At 38.7% G+C, this 22,187-nt stretch overlaps 1 protein-coding gene across 5 annotated transcripts in view; it reads left to right on the top strand.

Annotated features, from left to right (window-relative positions):
• TBC1D14 (TBC1 domain family member 14) overlaps nt 1-22,187 on the top strand; it is an 86,982-nt gene that overhangs the window by 14,242 nt on the left and 50,553 nt on the right. For all 5 annotated transcript variants that reach the window (XR_012671436.1, XM_075139154.1, XM_075139153.1 and 2 more), the window contains exon 3: nt 18,458-18,578. Coding sequence is in view for 4 of the 5 variants with exons in the window: in XM_075139154.1 (XP_074995255.1) it covers nt 18,458-18,578 (121 nt within the window). In the remaining variant the exon portion in view is untranslated. The remainder of the gene's footprint in view (nt 1-18,457; nt 18,579-22,187) is intronic.

Raw genomic sequence — 22,187 nt, 5'->3', positions numbered from 1 at the left:
AATACATCAAGCCAGACAGCATATGGAGTCCTTACTCGACTGGGCAGGAATTAAAAAACCCGTGGGGTATTGTTCTAAGTTACTTGATCCAGTAAGCAAAGATGGCCTGCTTGTCTCCAAGCTTTGGTTGCTACAGCATTATTAATAGAGGAAGTTAGGAAGATTACCTTTAGTGCTCCTTTAAAGGTGTATACCCCACACAATGTCAGAAATGTTTTACAACAGAAAGCGGAAAAGTGGTTAACGGACAGCCGGATCCTAAAGTATGAAGCAATACTAATAGACTCCCCTGACTTAGAACTGAGGGTGACTTCTGCTCAGAGTCCAGCACAATTTTTGTTTGGAGAACCATTGGAGGAATTACAACATAACTGTTTAGAGGTAATTGAGACCCAGACTAAGGTGAGGCCAGATTTAAGAGATACTGAATTGGAAAATGGAGAAACGCTGTTTATAGATGGCTCCTCCTGAGTGATGGAAGGGAAGAGAAAATCGGGATATGCAATAATTAATAAGGACTTAGAACTTGTGGAATCAGGACCTCTGAGTCCATCATGGTCAGCTCAGGCTTGTGAGCTGTATGCCCTATGTAGGGCCCTGGAATTATTAAGAGGAAAAAGCGGGACTATATTTACGGATTCTAAACATGTGTATGGGGTGGTCCACACTTTTGGAAAAATTTGGGAAGAAAGAGGTTTGATTAATACTCAAGGGAGGAATCTAATACATCAAGAATTAATAGTAAAAATTTTAAAGGCATTAAGAGAACCAAAGGAGATAGCAGTGGTACATGTGAGGGGACACCAAAAGGGATTAGATTACCAAACCAGAGGAAATAACTTAGCAGATAAAGAGGCCCAGGAAGCAGCCCTGAGGACTAAAGTTGCTAAAATTAATGCAGTACAAACAAAGGAGGACACCAGCGAAGAAGGATGAGAGGAAAGAGAGAAGAAGTTTACCCCTGAAGAACAAATAAAATTGGAGAAAATAGGAGCTAAATTAGAACAAGGAAAATGGACACTGCCCGATGGGCAAGAAATGTTACCAAAAGCCTACGCCAGGCAAATATTGCAACGTTTGCATGTGCAAACACATTGGTGTACAAAGGCGTTAAGTGATCATTTCCTTAAACAATTTGGCTGTATTGGAATTTTTGAAATAGCAAAGCAAATTACACAAGGTTGCTTAACTTGTCAAAAGGTAAATACAAAAGTGTTTTGACAAGCGGCCACGGGAGGGAGAAAAACAGCTTACAGACCTTTCGAGAAAGTACAAGTCGATTTCACTGAATTGCCTAAGGTAGGGAGGATAAAATATTTATTGGTAATAGTAGATCATTTAACACAATGGGTAGAAGCTTACCCTGTAGCATGAGCTACGGCACAGATGGTGGTAAAAATTTTATTGGAACATTTGATACCTAGATATGGGATAATCCAGTACATTGATTCTGACCAGGGCACACATTTCACTTCTAAAATAATAAAATTATTATGTCAATCATTAGGTATTCAGTGGGAATACCACACTCCGTGGCACCCATAGAGCTCGGGGAAGGTAGAAAGAATGAATCAAACAATAAAACAACAATTAGCTAAATTGATGATTGAGACACAAATGCCCTGGACGAAATGCTTACCATTGGCACTTTTAAACATAAGAACTAAACCACATAGTGAGACTGGATTATCGCCATATGAAATGTTATATGGCATGCCTTATCTTCAAGGAATGCCTCTGGGGAACAATGTAATTGAGGATCATAGTATCCAAAAATACATAATTACCATTGGAAAAAGATTAAAAGAATTAAGAGAGATTGGGATGGTGGCCCAAACACCACCTTTAGGATTTGCAATTCATCAGTTAGAACCAGGAGATAAAGTTCTAATAAAAACATGGAAAGAAGGAAACCTGTCTCCCGTCTGGGAAGGACCTTTTCTTGTTTTATTAACTACAAAAACCGCTGTGAGAACTGCTAAAAAAGGATGAACACATGTGTCGCGAGTGAAAAGTCCAGTGAAGGAGTGGAGAGTCACATCTAAACCCGGAGAAACTAAGCTAACCATCAGACGAACTTAAAGAAGCCTTAATCAAAGAGTATAAGCTAAGTTGCTGTGGGAATTTTTGTGATCACTCCTGTTTTAATAAATAACAAGAATCTTACATAGATACCGACTATGAAAAGATTAAGTACATGGGGGGATCGGCATGAAACCATATTTACTTAAACCCCTGGAAAGGAGCTGGAGTTAGCGCCTGTCCTTTATGTAAAAGGTGTTGTTTATGTATAAGAGTTAAGTGTTCTAACTGTCTTAAATATATCATTTCTCCAAAGGGAAGACAAGAACATTATTTAAGTAACTGTTTAGACTTTGAGTGTATTCGTTGTGGAGCCACCACTTCCCTAGAAAACTTCCCGTGGATTAGGTTTTATTGTTGCCAATGTAATCAGAAGATTCACTTCTGAAGAAGAGGGCAAGACCGGATAGGAAACTAGTGCAGTGGCTGGAAAAGTCTGCCAAGGGCTGCAACCCCTTTGGGCTGTGACTGCCATCACTATGACCCTTACCGGACCTTTTCTAGCCCTACTGGGAGTGAGTTTCTTGACCCTGGCAACGGCAAACAATTGCAGTCAATGTGTAGTAACTACTAGAAAGGGACGGGTAGGTTCCCAAACCTTGGTGTATCATACTGTCTATGACTGTAAAGGCCAGAAAATAGGAATCTGCATTTATGGCCAAACCCAGTATGCTCCATGCAGAGAAGGCAACAGGACCGTATGCTATGATCCAAAAGAACTCCCTTATCAATATTGGGTAGAGATGAAATCAGAAGGAGGTAAATTAATTGGAACAAGTAAGGTTATAGCCAATTTGAGCACACTGGTGTCAGTAATTTTTGATGCATGCGATATTATAGATGATGATTTATATAGTAATTGTGGGAGCTTAGAGTGGAGAGAATATTATAGTAATCAACCAAAATATTTATGTCCCAGAACTAAGGAGACACCCTATTGCTATAACAGTGATACAGAATATCTTGCCAAAAGTTACTATTTTTGTGGAAAAACCGGGTGGGGTTGTGTCTGTTGAACTACAGAATCCAGCTGGGGTTTACCCCAGAAGTGTAAAGGATCCAACTTAGAGGCAAAAATTGAAACACAGACAGCCTTTTCTAATTGTACAGCCCGTTCCTGTAACCCGATAAATATAACTCTTATAAATCTAGAAATTTGGAAACAAAAAAAAGTAACCGAAATTGGACTTATGATATATGGAACCGGAGAAGACCCAGGTATAGTTACTAATATTGAAATAAAAGAAAGGGCAAAGGAATTGGTGCAACATAGACTGTTACTTAATTCATTTTATCATGAAATGGAAACAGGAGTGAAATATGAAATTCCCACAGTTGCTAAAAATCTATTTGTAAATCTGGCTGAAAACATTGCTAAGTCATTGAATATAACTAATTGTTATGTTTGTGGTGGAACAAATCAAGGTGAACGATGGCCCTGGGAAGCTATGGAGAGCAACATAAGTAATCCCCAAGTTTGGAAAACAATGGGAAAGGGTAATAGGAAACAACGAGTACTCCAAACGAGTATAATTGGAGGGAGTTGTTGGCAAAATCTGAAAGAAAATGGAAGAAAAGTGAGTAACCTGGAGTGTGAAGGAGGTTATTTGTGGAATGAAACTCGGAATAGCTGGGATAAGTGGGGAAGCCCACTGGAAATGAATAATCAATTTAAAAATTGGACCAATGGAACAAACATACCAAATGGTTGGCCAACTCCTGAAGGACATTATTGGATTTGTGGCAAACTAGCATATGCATATTTGCCAAAGAATTGGATAGGATCTTGTGTATTAGGAACTATAAGACCTAGTTTTTTCCTGTTACCCATAAATCGGGGAGAGCGACTAGGAGTCCAAGTGTATACTGAAGCTGATGAGTTAAGAAAAAGACGCCATAAACGGAGCCTGCAAATTGGACATTGGAAAAATAACGAATGGCCTCCTGAGAGAATCATTGCCTATTATGATCCAGCTACATGGGCAGAAGACGGATCCTGGGGCTACAGGACTCCAATATATATGCTTAATAGTATAATTAGGTTACAAGCTGTAGTAGAAATAATTGTAAATAAAACTGGAGATGCACTTGGATTAATTGCAAAACAAAACACCAAGATGAGAACTGCTTTGTATCAGAATCGCTTAGCTTTGGATTATTTGCTAGCACAGGAAGGGGGTGTTTGTGGAAAATTTAATCTTAGTAACTGTTGTTTAGAAATTGATGACGAAGGAAAAGCTGTAAAAGAGCTTGTAAAAGAAATGAAGAAAATTGCACATGTCCCAGTTCAAACTTGGAATGGAGTCAATCTAGGAGGATTTTGGGGAGATTTTATGGGTGGTGATTGGCTTACTAAAATCGGGATAGTTGTATTGGGGATATGTGGGGGATTGTTAATAATTCCATGTTTAATACCTTGTTTCACTAGACTAATACACTCAGTTATACAAGGAATGCAGATATCTGCAGTACCTATTGATCCAGAACCAGGGAAAGAGAAAACCCATTCCCTGATGATAATAAAAACAAAAGAAGATCCGAAATTGATACCAATTCGGCGAGTATTGACTTGATTGGAAACGACAACACGAATCAATACTATAAAAGCAGAAGATGAGGGATTGTGAAATGTGTTCACCTGATTCGTGTCAATATGGAACAATGCTAGGGCCGCATGGTGAAATGTGACCCTCTCTGTATATGTAATCTTTAACCATTCTGATTGTTCTTGTATAACCACAGGCTAATGGTAGCCCTGAAAAGAAAATAGTTGAAGTCATCAGGTCTGTTCCAGACAGACTAACCTTGCGGGCGCATTCACTAAGGTACTATCAGGATGGTATGTCTGGAACTGTCCTGGTGGTGCCTTGGTGAATGTGTCTGCAAGGCCTCTGCATCCTCATTATGTGGGTGGGGGAGCCCTATCTTTAGAGTTAAGTTTCAACTTCTGTTCTTGCCTCTTGGGAAAGCCACCTAACGAACATTTTGGTATACCAGCTCAAACCAGTTTGACCACTGACCGCATAGTATTGTGTAAAGAGAAACTTGTAAAGTGCATGCATAAAGTTTGGGGTCATCCTGGGGGCAAGCTGAGGAAGATTTGAGAAGACCCTAGAAGGAGAAGAGGACATGCGCCGAAGAAGACACGCCTATTCATGAATATGTATTAGTATAAGGGATATAAACCCAAAACAGGAACTGTATGGCGTGCGTCTTGGTAGAGCAGAGACTCCCGGCGCACCCAGTGCTGTTTGCTTGCCTCTATTCGTTTAATAAATTGTAAACTTAAATTGGAATCCTGTTTGGGACTAAATCATTTATCACATAAGGGTAAATCTCCTATAGTATCAAGAAGATGCTTAGAGAAGCATGTGCTTTGGAATAAAATTCGTAAAATTATTTCTTAGCACTCTGTAGTGTTTATTTTTCCTTGTGAGACCATATGCGTGTGTGCACGTGCACTATGCATGAGGTTGTGTGTTCCATATCAGTTGTGGAAATACCGTGGTGTGTTATGAAGTGTTGGTGATGGCTTGGGTCTGCAGTTGAAAATTGAGTTATAGAGGAGATGAAAGAAAGGAGAACGCTGTTGGCTGGTTGCGTGTCAATCCTGGCACCTTCAAGGGCACTTGGGAATGGAGTGCTCCTGCCCTGCCTTCTTGAGCACTATGGTGAAGAAAGCTTCCTGACTGCTCCCCTGGCTCATTTGCTCTCTCTTCAGCAGTTTGAGGCTCTGAAAGGTCTGGTTGTTTCCTCAGGTCGTTACATGCCTCTTTGGGTGTGGCAGGAAGATCCAAAGTGAGAAAAGAGACCGCTTTCCTGCCTGTTTACGCATAGCTTTCCTCTTGAAAGAGCTTAAGACATCACAGGTACAGTGCTAGGTGGAGTACTAGTGCTCTCATTAGGCTCCAGGTTAGCACATGAAAATGGATTATTGCTTCTGAAAGAGCTGTAATGCTGACTGACAAAGAAACCTGACATGTTGGTTGTTTTCAAGTGTCACGTGTACTTGTATCAGCTCTAAAAGGCCGGAGGTCTTCCACATAAAGCATGAGTTTGAATTAATTTCCTTCATTTGAATGTATGCAGGAACTTGGTTTGAGAAATAGTGTGAGCAAATAATTGGCTGGGAGACTAAAGAGTCGGTGGCTTGTCTGTCCCTTTGCCCTAGTGACCCAGAGTAGTGTAGCTTAATGAGTTTTACCTTTGGACTTTGCTTCTGTACAGTACTGCTGAAACACAGATTTTCTAAGTGCTCAGCTTTTTAAACAGCTTTGCTGAATCAGGACCGCTGTGATCTTACTGTAGAAGTTGTACTTTTCATTTATGCTTTTCATTTATCATTGTGGAGAGTGAGGATGAGGCTTTTTATGGTTACACACAGGGTGACCATAAAAAGACTATGTTCGGTTAAGTAATAAGCCATGTAGTTCCTTTCCTTTTGAATGGATTACAAGAATCCTAAGTCTTTACTTAGTCAACTGCTGTGGATATTGTCTATTTTTCCAGGAATCTGGATCCTCTTTCTTTTCAGGCAGCTCCTAGAAGTTTTTGATCTGAATGTTCTAAGTAGCAGGATTTCAGGAAATCTCTACAGAGAACAGGGACTACACATGAAATAAAGGGCTTTAAGAAGAATATTATGTTTTACTGTTTCCAAAGAATCTCTGTATTTCTGAGAAAAAGCTTCTGAAGCAGGATTGGCATCCTATACCATACATAGAAGCACAAACTTAATCCAGACTGTGGCCTTACTTGTAGTCTGAGAAGAAAAAGGGCTTAAGTTTCACAGTAACAACTACTGGTTTCAGCATTAAGTCTGAAATAATGTAACTCATACACTTATATCAGATACACTCACATACATGTTTTGAGGTGACTGGTCACACTTAATTGGGAGTTCTGAACTTAAGGAATTAGGTCCATCGATACCATAAGTAAGTCACCTGTGTTAATGAATAGGACCCTTTCATAATGCCATTTGTTGCTTTTGTACTTCTCTAATTTTGGTGTTAAAAGGAAGGTAGCATAACAAGGAGCATTTTACTGTTGATTTCCCACTTTCATTTCTCCAAAAAGGGGATTCACTGACAATAGAAGGGAAGAGAAAGGATTAAAATAATTACGATTGAGTAATCTGAGATATTAAACTTGATATATGATGTTGTCTCCTTTTCTGTGCATGTTTTATGTTAAATGAAGCCTAGTAGAGTATAAGCTGTTCAGGAGGAGAGAGGCTGACAACAGGACTGAAGTATGTAGGAGGAGGGACAGAAAGAGCTGGATCTGCTGGGGGGGAGGATGCGAGTACAGTGCTTTTAACCACAAATGAACAAAAACTAGCTGAGCTGCAGGTGGATTTGTCCAGAAGTTGGAAGGAAGGATGCCAGAAACCCAGCCTCTGGCGGAGGGAATCCGCACTGACACCCAGCACAGGCTGCTTCACTGCCCTGTGGGTGGGCTGGGCTCCCCAGTGCTGCAGTTGCCTGACCCCACATGATTCACTCTCCTGTTGGAGGAAAAAGAGGAATTTGGTGGCAGCTTCGTCCCTCCCCACTACTTTATCTGGGTACATTTTGAGCTAATTGTTGTCAATAATGGGCATTTAAAAGGGTTGGGGAGAGAGGAAGGCAAACAAGCTTATGTTTCAGTGATGTGGGAAGCAGCATAGGCACCGAGGATCTGTATTAACAGATGATGCTGGAAACAGTATTTCAGCAGCCCATAAGATATTCAGGTATACTTATTTGATGGGTGCTTCACAATATGGTTTTGAATACTACTTATTTGAAAGCCACTTTCTGTCTACTTGAAATGGAAGACTAGTGGTCCTCCCGTCATCCGTACTTACTATCACATCTCTGTGTAGAACAAAAGAAAAGTTGCAGAATTTTTCTGAAATAAACATTCTCTCTCAAAGCAAGTCTTCCATAGGTGTAAAGTTGGAGTTCTACAAAGACAACAGCCTTTTCTTTTGATAAAGATTGAAAATTGTTGAAAATTGAATGATACAGTTTTCAAAATTCCTATCCTCTAATTCACTATGTCAAGTTTTGAACTTTGTCATGTGGCCTGTTCTCCACTAGGTGTGGAACTGAAACTGTCCACATTAATTTTAATCCCTATTTTCCCTTTATGTGTGAAATAATATAACTTCTGTTTAGAATTACTGTTCTGTTAGTCCTTCCTTAAATTTTGCACTAAATCTTATTTGAGATGTGGTCCTTTAGAATAAAGGGAAGTTGCTTTTGCAGATAAAACCTGCTTTACTTAAAATCCTGTTCATGCGAAACCGCAAAACTAAGAGGCTTGTTGAAGTTATTTGTTCGTTATGGAAGTTAAATGAAAATCTGCTCAGCAGGACTTTGAGTTTAGGGATTTTTTTTTCGGTAATGGTACAAAACTATGCAGTAAGTGAGGACTTAGTGTGATCCAGTTATTATTTAAAATAAAGTCAAATGTGTATGTTTCTTGTCTAGTGCCTGGTGGGAAGCATTACAAAAGTCTCACACCGGCTAGTGAATGAGATTTGTAACATAGATGGGTGTGTAGGTCGCTTGCAGCATTCAGCTATAATGCTTTTTCCCCCTGTTCCTTCTCCTTCATCTCCTGCGTGAGGCTGCCTTTTGGAAAGCTTGCAGTTCTTCAGTTCTACATGCATTCTACATGCTTGCTTTTGAATGGAAAGAGTAAGAATTACATACATTTTGATGGATGTATACAAGACTTCAGGAACTAATTCAGATGAATGAAATTAAGGTCTGTTTTCATTCTGATTCATTGTGTATTTGAAGGTTTAGTGAATTAGTGGGTTAGATGGACTTCGTATTTTCAGTTGATTTGCAAGAACTTTCCGGATGTTTCCCTGTATTAAAAGGAGCTGTGAGAAGAAGTGGATGGGCACTGGGAAAGAGGGAGAATATCAGCACAATCACTGCCATGTGACACTCTATCTGTCTTTCTATCTATCTAATCAAAATACCATTTAATGTTCAACTGACTTTTTGTTCCCTCTCTTCCTTATCAGCAATATCAACTGTTGTAAGTTATTGCAAGTACAGAAATGATGAAAAAAAATTACTCTGACTGTAAAGAGTACTTAATTCAGGATCGACATTGTGAGGGAATGTTATGTACGCTTAGAGATTCTGAAAAATGTAGTAGGCAAGGTGAAATTAGATGGAATAAATATCAATTCTTGCTCCTTGATCATTATTTTTTAATACTGTCTCTCTTCCTTTCCCAGTGTTACATAATCTGTGGGGAAGTTGGAGTCAACACTAACTTTTGTTTTTAAACATATTTATAAAGGCTCAAATAAGAAATGATCTGTTAATAAAATTCCATGTGTGAATGAATACTTGTTTAACAGAAATAGTATATGGAGACCACAGGTTTTCTGGAGCAGGAATATGTGTTTTTATGCCTCTCTCTGGATATTCGGAGTTCTGTTAAATAAATGTTGAGTTTGCTGGCAGGAAAAAAACAACTATGAATTCTTCTTTATGAACTATTAATCTCAATTTGGGTATTAGTTACATTGCTGTTTTAAGAAGCTATCCATATTAAGCCTCTCTTTCTAGTCATTAAGTGCCTCAAAAGTTTTCGAGCCATAGGTAAGAATAATAGAGGAAAAAACCCTACAGTAGATAAGGAGTCATTCGCACTTTACATTGACAACTGACAGAGTAAACACAAGAACTTGGTAACAATCATGAGGTAAGACAAGGCATTTACTTAGAGCTTGGACTCCCCTTTGTGAGCTGCAGCCTTCCGCAAGTACAGAATCACAAAACAGTTTAGGTCGGAAGGGACTTCTGGAGCCATCTGGTGTAACCTCCTGCTCAGTGCAGGGCAGACTTCAGCACTAGATCATGTTCCTCAGGACCTTGTCCAGTCAACTGTGAGCATGTCCAAGGACAGAGTTACCACAACCTCTCTAGGGTATATGGTCCAGGATTTAGCCACTACCACTGTGATTTTTTTTTCTCCCCTTTTATCCAGTTGGAATTTACCTTGCAGCAGCTTGCTGCTTTGCTCTTGTTTTTTCTGTTTGCATCTCTGAGAATGGTCATCCAGGCTAAATGAAACCACCTCTCTCAGCATCCCTGCTTGTACATCGTAGGCCTCAGCACCATTGGACTTCCTCCAGTTTTTGATCGCTCTTTATTTTAGTCCAGGGGCCCCAAACTGGATACAGATGTTGTCTCATGGGTACTAGCTAGAGCTTTTAACCTTTTTTTCCTCTTGATCTTGCTAATACCACCCAGTTCATGTTTAATCTTTATTGCTGCAAGGTCTTACTGCTGACTCAGGTTCAGCTTTTTGCTTAGGATGACATTTCATGTATTCATTCCATTTTTGATTTGTGGAGTAATAGTACTTCAGATCAATGAAGAAATCTGCTTTCAGACTCTGGGAACAGAAGTTGAGGTTATTCTGATAACATTGGGATAACTGGGAATTTTGCCAGCTAGAAAAGAACAGTTACGTATAGCTGGTTGACTCTAATAGCTTGAGCTTGGACCCAAATGTTGCTTTTGTATGAGAGTCCTAACTTGCTGAAACTGCTGTTTCCGAGAATTCTGCAGCATTAGCATGGTAGGCTAGCACTGTGCCTCATCCACATGCAAAATAGTTCTTGGTTTGCTAAAACCAGTTCTAACTGCTAAACATGCAGGATTACGGTCTGATTTATCTTTTCATATCTTTGACACTTCAGTGTAGGCAGCTCTGCTTTGTTCTCCTCTGAAGTGTGGGCTACTGTCTAAGAAAAAAAGATAAATACAGAACATTGTAGTCTTGATAAGTAGTTATCAAACCTTGCTTTTTTTCCCAGAAATCTAAAGAGATTCAAAGTTACCCTACTGCAAGCTTTCAGATATCCTGTACTGCTAACTTGTGTTGTGTTACTGTCTCCCTCAACTGTGGAAATATTTTTTCAGACCTGCAGGTATCTGTAACATTGTAAAGTGTCATTATTCTTTGTTCTTACTGAACTGGAATGTCAGTGGTTGGAAAACTTTGTTTATAAAATGTGGTAGCAATTTATAAAACATGATTTGTCGTTAGTTACCTCTTTCATAGGTAGGTCAACTTCTAGGCTGTCTGGCTCTACTTCTGTTGGATTTGTTTATCCGTAAACCAAGCATTGTTCTTCCTTTACCTTGACCTTTGGCAATTTCTCAGAGATAAAATTCTGCAAACCCTGCTTTTGTATGTGATTTTGGAATCTTATTCAAACCATAACTTTTGACTTGTTGATGAAGGTTCTTCACCATGGCCAAAATACTTGGGCTTTTTTGATTATATTGTTTCTGTTGGATTTTTTTGTGCGTGGGTTTGTTTTTTGGTTTTTTTGGGGTTTTTTTTGTGTTTTTTTTTTTTTTTTAATAAAAGCTGAAAGGTGATCTGGGGTTGGGAGGGGGGAATGCAAGTACTGGCAATCACTGCATCTAGTGAACTGTTTCTAGAAACCAGTGTTATCTGGTCATGGGTACCAACTGTTGGCTTTCATCTGTGGAGAATGTAGATTTAGGGCTTTTCAGGAGATTTTGATAGGTCTTCTGAAAAAAATTTCTTCTCAAGTCTATCAGTTCCCTAGTCATCATGATTTATGTGCCTTGTTCCTCCGCTAATCAGGTAACCAAAATTGCTGTGATAGAATATGTTGCTGATTTTTCGGGGTTTATTTTCTGTCCCTCTGGAAATTGTTTAAGAGGCCAGAGTGCAAATTTGGAACATCTAGAGGTGAGAATCTTTCTTCTTATTGAGGGTAAGTTGTGAAGGTCATGGTTAGTACAGAATACAAAAGGTCATTGAAAGTTGAGAAGAAAACACCTTTCGCCTAAATTCCATAATAGTGTGAGAATGTTTCCTAGGTAGTGTTAATTGAATTTGTACCATGCCAGGTAAGATGGCTGGATACTTTTGCCCACAATGCAGCAAATATTTAATAAAATTTCTCTTAATATATTTTTTGCTTAATAGATGCTGTACGTTACTTGAAATGTCCTGTTTCAATGTAGATTTCTGCATGCCTCGAGGAGTAATGTCTGTGGAGACATCTCTTATACTGTGCTTATTGCTTGACATGGGTTTACCTAGTTCTTAAAATTAATATCTGCTTACTGGCAAACTCTTTAGGTAAAGTCCATTACACACTCCAGTATGAGTGCCTTTGCATAGGCTGAGGGGCTCAAGAACTTAGTGCTCTCTCCTCATGTAGTTTAGAGTTACCTGGAAATTTCAGAATCTTCCTCCAGAAGCAGCTGAAATGAACTTTAACTTGCCTCTGTTTCTTTCCTGCATCTTAAGAATACATGCAAGTCTGATACTCATTTGAAATTGTTTTTCAAGATAATTTTGTTCTACCAAATCTGAATCTTTTGAACTTTCTCCACTGCCCTTATTTTTCATCTGCTCTACTCATGAGACTGGTAAGTCCTTCAAGTTGTTAATTCGCATGACTCTTCTAATTGTTGTCTTCTGAAAATAACTGAAAGACTAATTAAAATTAATTGAAAGACTAATTAAAATTTGAATGTGAGCATGCATCTTGAGAGCAGGAAATGTTGTATGTATTTTAACACTCAACAAAAATTTACTTGCAAATTAGTTTTGGGTAAATGCAGGTAAAAATTGCATCAGTGCATGAGTTGGATCATTTTCTAGGTAATTCTCATGCATGTTTCTTCACAGCAACTGTCTTTTTTAAGAGTAAGGAATCAATTTATTTGCAAATATAATCTCTATGCTAGGTCACTGTTAAAGTAGTCTACCACAGAGCAGCATATGCCGTCTCACTTTTGTTTTGCTCACAACTATCATTCCATGCTGCATGCCAGTAGTTCACATACTGCGGTCTTTGGAACTTCGTCTAAGGAGCCATGTCAAAATAGTAACATCAGAATAGTTAAAAATCATGAATTTCAGATTTTCTGGAGAACCCAGATACTCTAATCATGACAACTACAAAGTCCTAAGCTCTTGTACCCTTTTATTTCAGGCAACCGGTACCTATTGGGAAGAAGAATACTGTGTGTTGCCTGGAAGTCCAGATGTAGGGGGTGTGTGTGCACCAACAGGCGTTAGTGGGTGTATGTGTGTCCGCCCTGCTTGACTCCACCCTCTGACAGCTACTGTGTTGGAGCCTATCTTTTTTTCCCATTGTTTGAGTGATATGTGCCAGAGAAACAGTTCGTTGACTCTGGTGGTACTGAACTTCAGAGGTATCTTAAGGGGCACAGTATTGAGCCTGCCTGGCTAGAGAAGACTGAGACTTTTCAGGGAAGAGATTTACAGCTGACTTTTAAGATCTGGACTAAATCGGCAACAGAAGCCATGGCAGCATTGTCTCTGCTCCTTTTAGTGGATAGGATTGTATACTGAACTGGGAGGAGTGGTGGGGAGGGATGACCTTTTGAGAGGTGACTTCACATAAGTGGCTAACCTTACTTGGGACAAACCACAGCTGAAATGTGGAAAAAGTGAATACTTGAATGCTTGTGGAGCAGCGCTATGAACTTGTCACACGGCAGTAGTTGCTGGCAGTTCTGTTACAGACTTCATGTCTTTTTAGAAAGAGAATTGGACTGAACTAGATAAACTTTCTGCTTCTGTGGTGATGCGGGACTTTGTTTAAAAGCATAAGCTTGAAAAAGCTATAATAGATGCTATATGGATAGATTTGGCTTGATTACTTGTTATTGATGTGGTTCTAATTTTTTTGTTTGTTTGTTTGATTGAGGCTTCAGCCTGATCATGACAGCACACAAGGCTACATAAATACTGGCAATACATGAATGTGCAGTATGTATATATGGCTATAAAACTATTCAGTAAGTTTTATAACTATTCACTAAGCAGTGCTTATAGAACCAAAATGAAGTGGTTCTTAAGTTTTATTAAAGAATAAGGTTTTCCTGACACTGCTGAACTTATCTATTGGTATTAACTTCCTCTCTTCCCCACAAAAAAAGGGAGTTGGGCAGATCAGTATACAGTAATGGTGCAGTATGTGTGTGTTCAAGCAAAAGATTGTTTGATCTCTCTCCTGTATCACAGGATGCTATTTTGTGTATGTAAACATTAATTCTGGAGTTAGAATCAAATTCTCTTCAGGCAGGTAATTCCTCTCCACAGCTCGATTAAAATAACAAGGTTAAACAGCTGTTTGGTGCCAAATACTGTTTTTAGGGGACTGTGCAGAATAATTTTCTATTTGAAATGTGATCTCAATTTAACTTCTGTGCTTGGTTTTCCTAAAATAAGCAGCTGCAGACACTTAGTGTAAAATAGTTAACACGTTCAATAGGAATGCAAATGTAATGCACAATACTTTAATGGCTCCACACTAATAATACTGCAGACATGATGTATGACGGCAGATATTCCTGTTAATATCCCTGTTTTAAGTCAGCGTGATGTGCTCTAATGGTTGTGAAGAGGACAGTGAGACTGAGATAATGATCAGCATGTGATCTTTTCTTTCCAGGCATGTCAACCGTTTTTACATTCAAGATCTCAAATTTATTTTTGTATCTTAAAACACTTGTAATTAAACTTTGAGATCTTTTACCCTAGGAGTTCTGAGCTCATCTTTGAAGTGAAGATCTGTTTGCTTTTTTTCAAATAGAAAATTTTTGCTCCTTGTTAACCTGTATTTTCCATTAGGTAAGACCTCTTTAAGTTACCTTTAGATTGGAATATTTTTGGTGAATTATATTTGCTCAGAAGTGAGACTGCTTAGTATTTTTGAAAATCCTAGGGTGCTGTGTAAGCATGGGACGAAAGGAATTCCTTTTTGTGCTGTGGCAGCAGAAGAATGAAAGCTTTTGCTGTGAATTATTTGCTCTGATATGGTGGAAATCATTACTTCCTTCTAAGGGAGTTGCATATTTTAAGGGTCTTAAATTTCTTCTGGACTTTCAGTCCAGAAGTCTCAAGTAGTGGCTTTATCAGGACCCTGTGGCGTTGTCCTGATTTATTGCAAAGCTCTGCAGAAATCGGACCAGAGAACATTCCATAGTATTTTTTTTTTCCTTAGGTTTTCTAAAATTGGGTGCAAAGGGAGCAGCATCTTTTCTTCTCCTTCCATGCCAGCCAAGCTGTCATGTGGTTTACCTTTGGCTTGTTCCAGTTTGGGGCAGATCAGGGTTTAACAATGTTGTGTGTCCTCAGTGAAAGCCAAGAATAGGTTATAGTTTGCAGTTGTACATCTGATTGTGCCAGTTTGTGGCTTCTGATAATGTTATGCGTTTTGGGAGTTTTGAGACTTTTTGGAGTGCATATAGAGTGTGGACACCAGCAAAACACCAGGACTTAGGCACGGACAGAGAGCAGGGGAAAAGAAGAAAAGGAGAATAAATTGCTCTGTACAGAATAGGAATTTTATATTGACCATGCCTGGTGCTTTCAGTTCAATATCTATTTTAAATTTAAAAAAAAAAAGTGAACTGGAAGTCCCTGACATAGTACAGAGAGAGGAAGAGATGCCTGGTTCCCTGGTACGTACAGTGGAAATCACACGAACAGAGAAGAGTGAGCTGAGCGAGCGCTGTGCCATCTGCTAGATAAGCTGGAGAGCAGATTACTTACTGTGATGCTCCCTCTAAAGGGAAAACAGTTAGAATTGTGGAACTGAATTGAAAGCAAGTATGTGAGATTGACTTTTCAGGTTTAGTTCATCTTACGCAGGCACTTGCAGCAGAGAGCTATTATACTTTATCATTCCAATTCATCTTTATTTTGCTCTGAGGATAAAGACCTACTGCTGCTCTTAAAATCCCTCAGAGGAGACTGGGGGGATTGTTGCTTGTGTATGTCTGTGCTGGCAACCTCTAATGTGGATAGATAGGGAGAAAAAATTGCCTGTTAGTCCTTTAATTTTCATGTTATTGCAGCGCTGATGAACTGTGGTGAAAGCCTTTTGCTTGCAAAAGAGGATTTGAATATGCACAGATCTGTTACACAGGTGTGCCTCCTAATGGGACTCTTTCACGTGTCCCTGATGCTAGAAGTTCTTGTTTTCTCTGAAGACAGTATGTAGCCTGGAATTTAGGTTGCTAGCTTCTGAAGTATTAACAACCTGAAAGAAAACCTTTTGCAAGAACAGCCAGCCTGTCTTGCATTGTGTATCCTGTTTACTTGCAGTAGTTTTGATGACGTTATTCCTGTCATGTTTTCCTTTTTATTCTTAGATATATTTTAGAACTTGCTTGATATTTCTCCATTTTAAATTAACTAAACACATACATTAAAAAAAATCTCATGTCTGTCTCTCTTTACATTTTATTGCCCTGGTAGCTATCTCACATGATCCTATAAATCCATCATCTCAGGCTGTCTTACATACATGCTATGAACTTGGGCAGGGGTAAGAAGATAATTACATGCAGAAGCCCTTCAGGGTACTAAACGCTCAAACAGAATGGATTCTTTATATTGCCAACGTGAAGGAATTGCTGGTGAAAAGAAAGCAAAATCAACTGAGATACCTTTCTTCGAAGTTGTTTTTATGATGGTCTCTTTTTCACAGCACTAGCAGTTGTAGTGGTAGCAGTGTAGTCAAACTTGTTGATTAATGCTCTAGTTAGGTTAAAATCTCTAAGTAGCATTACAGCTGTAATGATGAGCTACAGGAGAGCTTCATAACATGGAAATGGAGTATGCTAGTTACAGAGACAAAGCAAATCTTTGGGTTTTATCCAGTAGTTTATCTAGATTTCTACCTAGTAGAATTATAATTTCATGCTTTGAAAAAAGTGGAAAGAGGGAAAACATGACAGTATGTTTCTACGTTTTCCATGCTGCTGTTCTTCAGTGCTTTCTCTACAATTGTTTCCCCTACATCTTTATACTATTTTTTATTTTGTGTGAGGTGGGGTAGGGGAAAGCTGAAAGGGGTTTGTAGAAGTACAGTTACTGCTTAGCTTTGACATCAATTGTTATTGACTTGTGTGATTTCTATACCTAAACACTTTGTTCTTATCTTTTAATATGATAATCTGTTCCCAGTTTAGGTTTCAAGGTAACTGTACCCTTGTGATATAGAAGCATGTGATCGTTTGTGTAAATATATCCATATTTAAGGATGGCAGTGCAGCCTATTAACCTTATAATGCATTCCAGCGCACTCTGACATTTGTGCCTCAATTGTTTTTCTTGTATTAAGCATTTCTCCTGTATTCCAAGAAATATTATCTCTGTTGGTATATTTATGATATTATTCATGTTAGCTGATCCAAAGTGGCCAGGGAAAAACAACTTTTTAGTGTCCAGGTTGTTCCCATTGCAGATGTGTATTCAGCCCGTTTAGAACATGAAGCTCAATATAGTTTTATTTCCCAAACTGCCACACTTTATGAATAAGAAACAATCTGTGCTTGGTGCGTCAACCCACTGGACATTAAGGCAGTAACTGTAAGGAAAAGCAGTAATGCCAGATTGGAAGCATCCGTGGTATGAAGGTGCTATAGCTGCCTGCTGATTGAAGTAGCAAAATGCTTTTGTCTCAGTGGAATTCATTTTTTTCTTTTAAATGAGGGAGCAAAAGCCTATAGACAAGTTCCCAGAAAACCTGCCACAAGGCATGTAAATAATTGAGCTAACCTGGACATATTTGAATATTCACTGAACTAGACAGTAGGACAAAAGAAAATCTGTTACTTTAATAATCCAGACATGCTGTGGGTGTAGAATATCTATTGTGCTCTTGGAGGAGCTGAGTGCTACCAAAAGTGTGACGACTGGTCTGTACCGTATGTCCAGTTTTGGAAAAACATAGTTGTGGTGAGAAGATGCAAGGCTGGCATACTGCTTTATGATTAAAAACTAGCAATGTCAATAAAAATAACTTAATTTTCAGTGGCTTTATGTCTAACCTTATGACTGCTACTACAGTGTTTAAGCTGGTTAATTTGAGATGTTTCAGAGAGACTTCAGAGTTAATGTGTTTTGATAGCTGCTTTTAAGGTTATTCAGAAAAGATAATCTTTATGAAAGATTGTCTGCAACTTTTTTGTGATTTTTGGTAGTGGTGTGTTGTAACGGGTGGAGAATGTTTATGCAGCAAGAGATTTAGTGTCTTAGTCTTAATGATCTAGAGGGAGGCTAAAAAAGAAGGTCACTTTTAGAAAGTTGCAAATGAATTTTTTTTAATCCACTAAAAATTCTTGTTTAACCAAGTCCAGTGCCTAGTATGGTGATAATACTGCATGATGTACCTCCTGAGGATGGGAAACAGTGTCTGCCAGCACAACCACAAGAGGAGTTGGAATATGTGATTGGGATACATGAGGTTAGCAAATTGTCTATCCTTCTGTTTATTATAATTAATCAACCCTTTTTCTTAATCAAACTTCTTTTTTTGTAGGAATTTGTTTATCAGAAAGCAAAGCGCAAGATTTGAAAAACAGAATGATGTGGGATGGAAGTTGTTTGGAAAAGTACCTCTCAGAGAAAACTCACAGAAAGATGCAAAGAAAATACAAAAGGTATTTGTTTAATTCTGTGTTAGGATTAGTGGTGAATGTAGAAGCCAGTTAAGTATGTGATCTGTATATATGACTGTGAAGCCTGTTTGTTTGATGAGTTGCGCACAATTTCTTGGACAGTATCAGAGAAGGTTCTTCATTGAAATTTTACTTCCATTATAACAGTGCCGTTCAAAAGAATGTGTTCTACATGGTCATGACATTGAGTACTCCATGGAAACACATACCACTTTGGTGTAAAGCATTTCACGTGAAGATTCAAGGTATATGAATGCATATTTGTTTTTATAATCAAGCTAAGAGGTATTTTGAAAATCTTTCCAATTTCTTTATCTTGTTATAGCTTTCACTGGTTTGTGGCCTTTGTGTCATAGATGCATCCATAACATGCTGTTTGAAGGGAAATTGTGTTCTGCTGGGACTTGGCTTATTTGTGCTTAAAGAGTAATTAAAAATACATAAATTCAAGATAAAGTGAATGGTAGAGTGCCAGAAACTTGTGTTGGAATGCTAGTGTCACCCATTCCTTATTTCCTGAAGTATTTGCTGTTTGGAGTTGAAATTTTCCGTGTGTGGGCCTTGATGAAAATTTGGTTACTGACTTGAAATGTTGGAACAATACAATACAGTTCAGGATAGGTGAATGGAATAATTTTTTTTTTCCTTGTACAGCATAGTTCAAAAGGGAGTGTGTATTGAAATTGTTTCTTGAGTGGTTCCGTGAATAGAGAAAAACTTGAAAAGCATTGGAAACACCAAAGAATTCAGGTTTTTCCCTGTCTTCACTGCTGCTTAACTATTTTTGACATTAGTTTTTGTGTGTGTGTCTGTGTCCTGGTTTTGGCTGGGATAGAGTTAATTTTCTTCCTAGTAGCTGGTACAGCTGCTAAGTCGTGCTTACATTAAGTCAAGGACTTTTCAGCTTCCCAGGTGCACAAGAAGCTGGGAGGGAGCATAGCCAGGACAGCTGACCCAAACTGGCCAACGGGGTATTCCATACCATATGACGTCATGCTCAGTATATAAGCTGGGAAGAGTTGGCCAGGGGACAGCGATCACTGCTCGGGAACTGGCTGGGCATCAGTCAGTGAGCCATTGCATAATGCATCACTTGTTTTGTATATTCTTTCATCATCATCATCATCATCATCATCATCATCATCATCATTATTATTATTATTATTATTATTATTATTATTATTATTATTATTATTTTCTCTTCCTTTGCAGTCCTATTAAACTGTCTTTATCTCAACCCATGGGTTTTACTCCCCCCCCGATTCTCTCCTCCATCCCACCTGGGCGGGGAGAGTGAGCAAGTGGCTGTGTGGTACTTAGTTGCAAACTGGGGTTAAACCATGACAGTCTGTTGCTTATATTTGCCAGTAGTTAGATCCATGATTTGTCAAATTTTAGCAGCTATTTTTGGGGGGTGGGGAAGAGGTTATACAAAAATCTTTTCAAGCCTTCCTTAGTGTGTTATAAGAGAATAAAAAAACACAGTGAAAACCCCTTTTTGCCTTCTTTGCATATCACTTCTCAAGCTATAGCATTATAACATTCTTGAAAACACAGCATTTCAGAGGATTGGTTGTGCTACAGATGAACCCAAGCACATTGCTAATGAATCAAATAACCTGCCTTCCCAATGGGGAAAAATCTTGTGAAATCCAACTATGTGGTCAGTAGTATATGAGCTGCTCTTTCAGTGAGAATAAAATATCCTCTTTCAATCTGTCTCACTTGTTCTGGGATTTTTGGATTGCGTATAGGCATTTTATGTGTTTGGGACTTTTGTTGTATTTCATCTGGTTCTCATGTCCTTGTTCAAACCACTGTGGGACTGGGAAGGTTTGCATGGAGAGGGACCATGTACTTAGAGCTTCAAAACCAGCTGCTGTGTGTGAAATGAGATTGCTGATTTGAAGGACTGTGCTGCTTGATTTAAATTAAAGTGCTCTGGAAATCCAGGTGTCTTGTGTGACTGTTCTTAGCTGTCACACAGCTGACTGTTCTAGGCTGTTAATTTAAGTGAAGTTCAAGCAGCCTTTTGAAGTTGTCCCTATGATCAACCATTCAGACTTTTTCTACAGCTTATCTTGATACAATTAACAGTTCCAAAGTGTTCACTAAAGATTTTTGATGACACTATTGGAGAGGCTTAATAATTGCAGTACTCTATTTTGTACACAGTACTATTTTATTGTAGTCATCTGTTCTTTGATAATTGGGTAAAGAATTAATTAACATTTTGTGGTTGTTGCTGCTACTGTGAATATTTTTCCTTTCGATCCAAACTATTTTACATCATGAATATTCAGTGTTCCTGGAACATCACAACTTTGAATAGTTGTATTAAATTTGTTAGAAAAAAGTAGCTATTGAAGAATTATGTGGTATGGCATCCAACCATTAGTGAGTTTCTGGCAAGATTGCAAGTCTAAAACAATTGTCTCCAATGCCTCTTGGATAACAATAGCTAATCCTTCCTAATTTATTTGGTGCTTTCCTGAAGTTATTTTTGATATGTAGAATTTCTGAGACACGGGTAATGCAGTAAATAACTAATCCAGCCTTACCAGCACCCAAAAGCAGGACATCCAATTTAGGTTACCACTCACAGGTTGCTTTGACAATGACAAAGTAGCACTTGTGTTGCAGAGTTTTTTGCCCATTTAGAGGCATGCTTTTAGCTCTTTAACTTGTGCCTAAAGAACTTGCATATGTGTAAGTGGAGGAGGTGACAGCCTATTGGCTATCGGGATGATGCTTGTTGGCCAACACCAGTTCCTTCTTCTTTCTGGAAAAAAGGGTACTAGACCAGAAGAATAAATGTTCTGGCTCTATTTCTGCCTTGAGGGATATATTTTATTTCCAAGGCCAGAAGAGTAGGTGCTTGGAAGATCCTTATCTCATGTATTGAAGAATTTGGAGGTATGCAATGAAATGTGGGAGTTGGGGGAGAAGATGGCTGTCATCAAGGTAAATGGTTAGTGTCCTAGTAAAGGATTTCAGTGTCTGTACTTTTTCCTGTGGGACATGAAACAAAGTGCCTAAACTATTTCTTTCATAGGTGGCTGTTAATTGTCTGCGCTTTATGTATGCTTTACTTGAAATTGGGCTTGATTTTTTTTTTTTTAAATTTATTTTTCTTCCCAGAAGTGCTAGGGCCTGTCTTAAATCTCAGTGCAATGGGAGTTACACTTGCATTATATGAAATCCATATAAACAGTAGGTGCCCTGAGAAGCTGATCATTTGGGGATGCAAAGTTGGTGACTGTTTTGGAGCTTGAGACTCCATGTGTTGATCACCAGTGTTTCATGACTTGATTACCATGCTGTCTTATGCAAAGAGATGTGGAAAACATTGTGTAACACTCTTACAGGAACTTGTCAGTATGGGAGCCGGTTCTTGAGGACTGTACAGGGAGCTGCGAGGCCCTGAACAATGATGGCAACATCGTAATTGTTAATTGAACACTGTCAGCTCTACGTATTGAGTGAAGTGTGTAGAGTACACAGTCTAAGTGGAAAATGCCACCTGGACAGAAGGCACTAATTCAAAATCTAAGTATTCTTTTAACATAGCATCGTGTAGCTTCCTATAAA

The sequence above is a fragment of the Calonectris borealis genome, unplaced genomic scaffold (genome assembly GCF_964195595.1).
Source record: "Calonectris borealis unplaced genomic scaffold, bCalBor7.hap1.2 HAP1_SCAFFOLD_123, whole genome shotgun sequence".
Classification (NCBI taxonomy): Eukaryota; Metazoa; Chordata; class Aves; order Procellariiformes; family Procellariidae; genus Calonectris; species Calonectris borealis.
The sequence above is the reverse complement of the archived record's forward strand: the minus strand, read 5'-3'. Positions and strand labels throughout refer to the sequence as shown.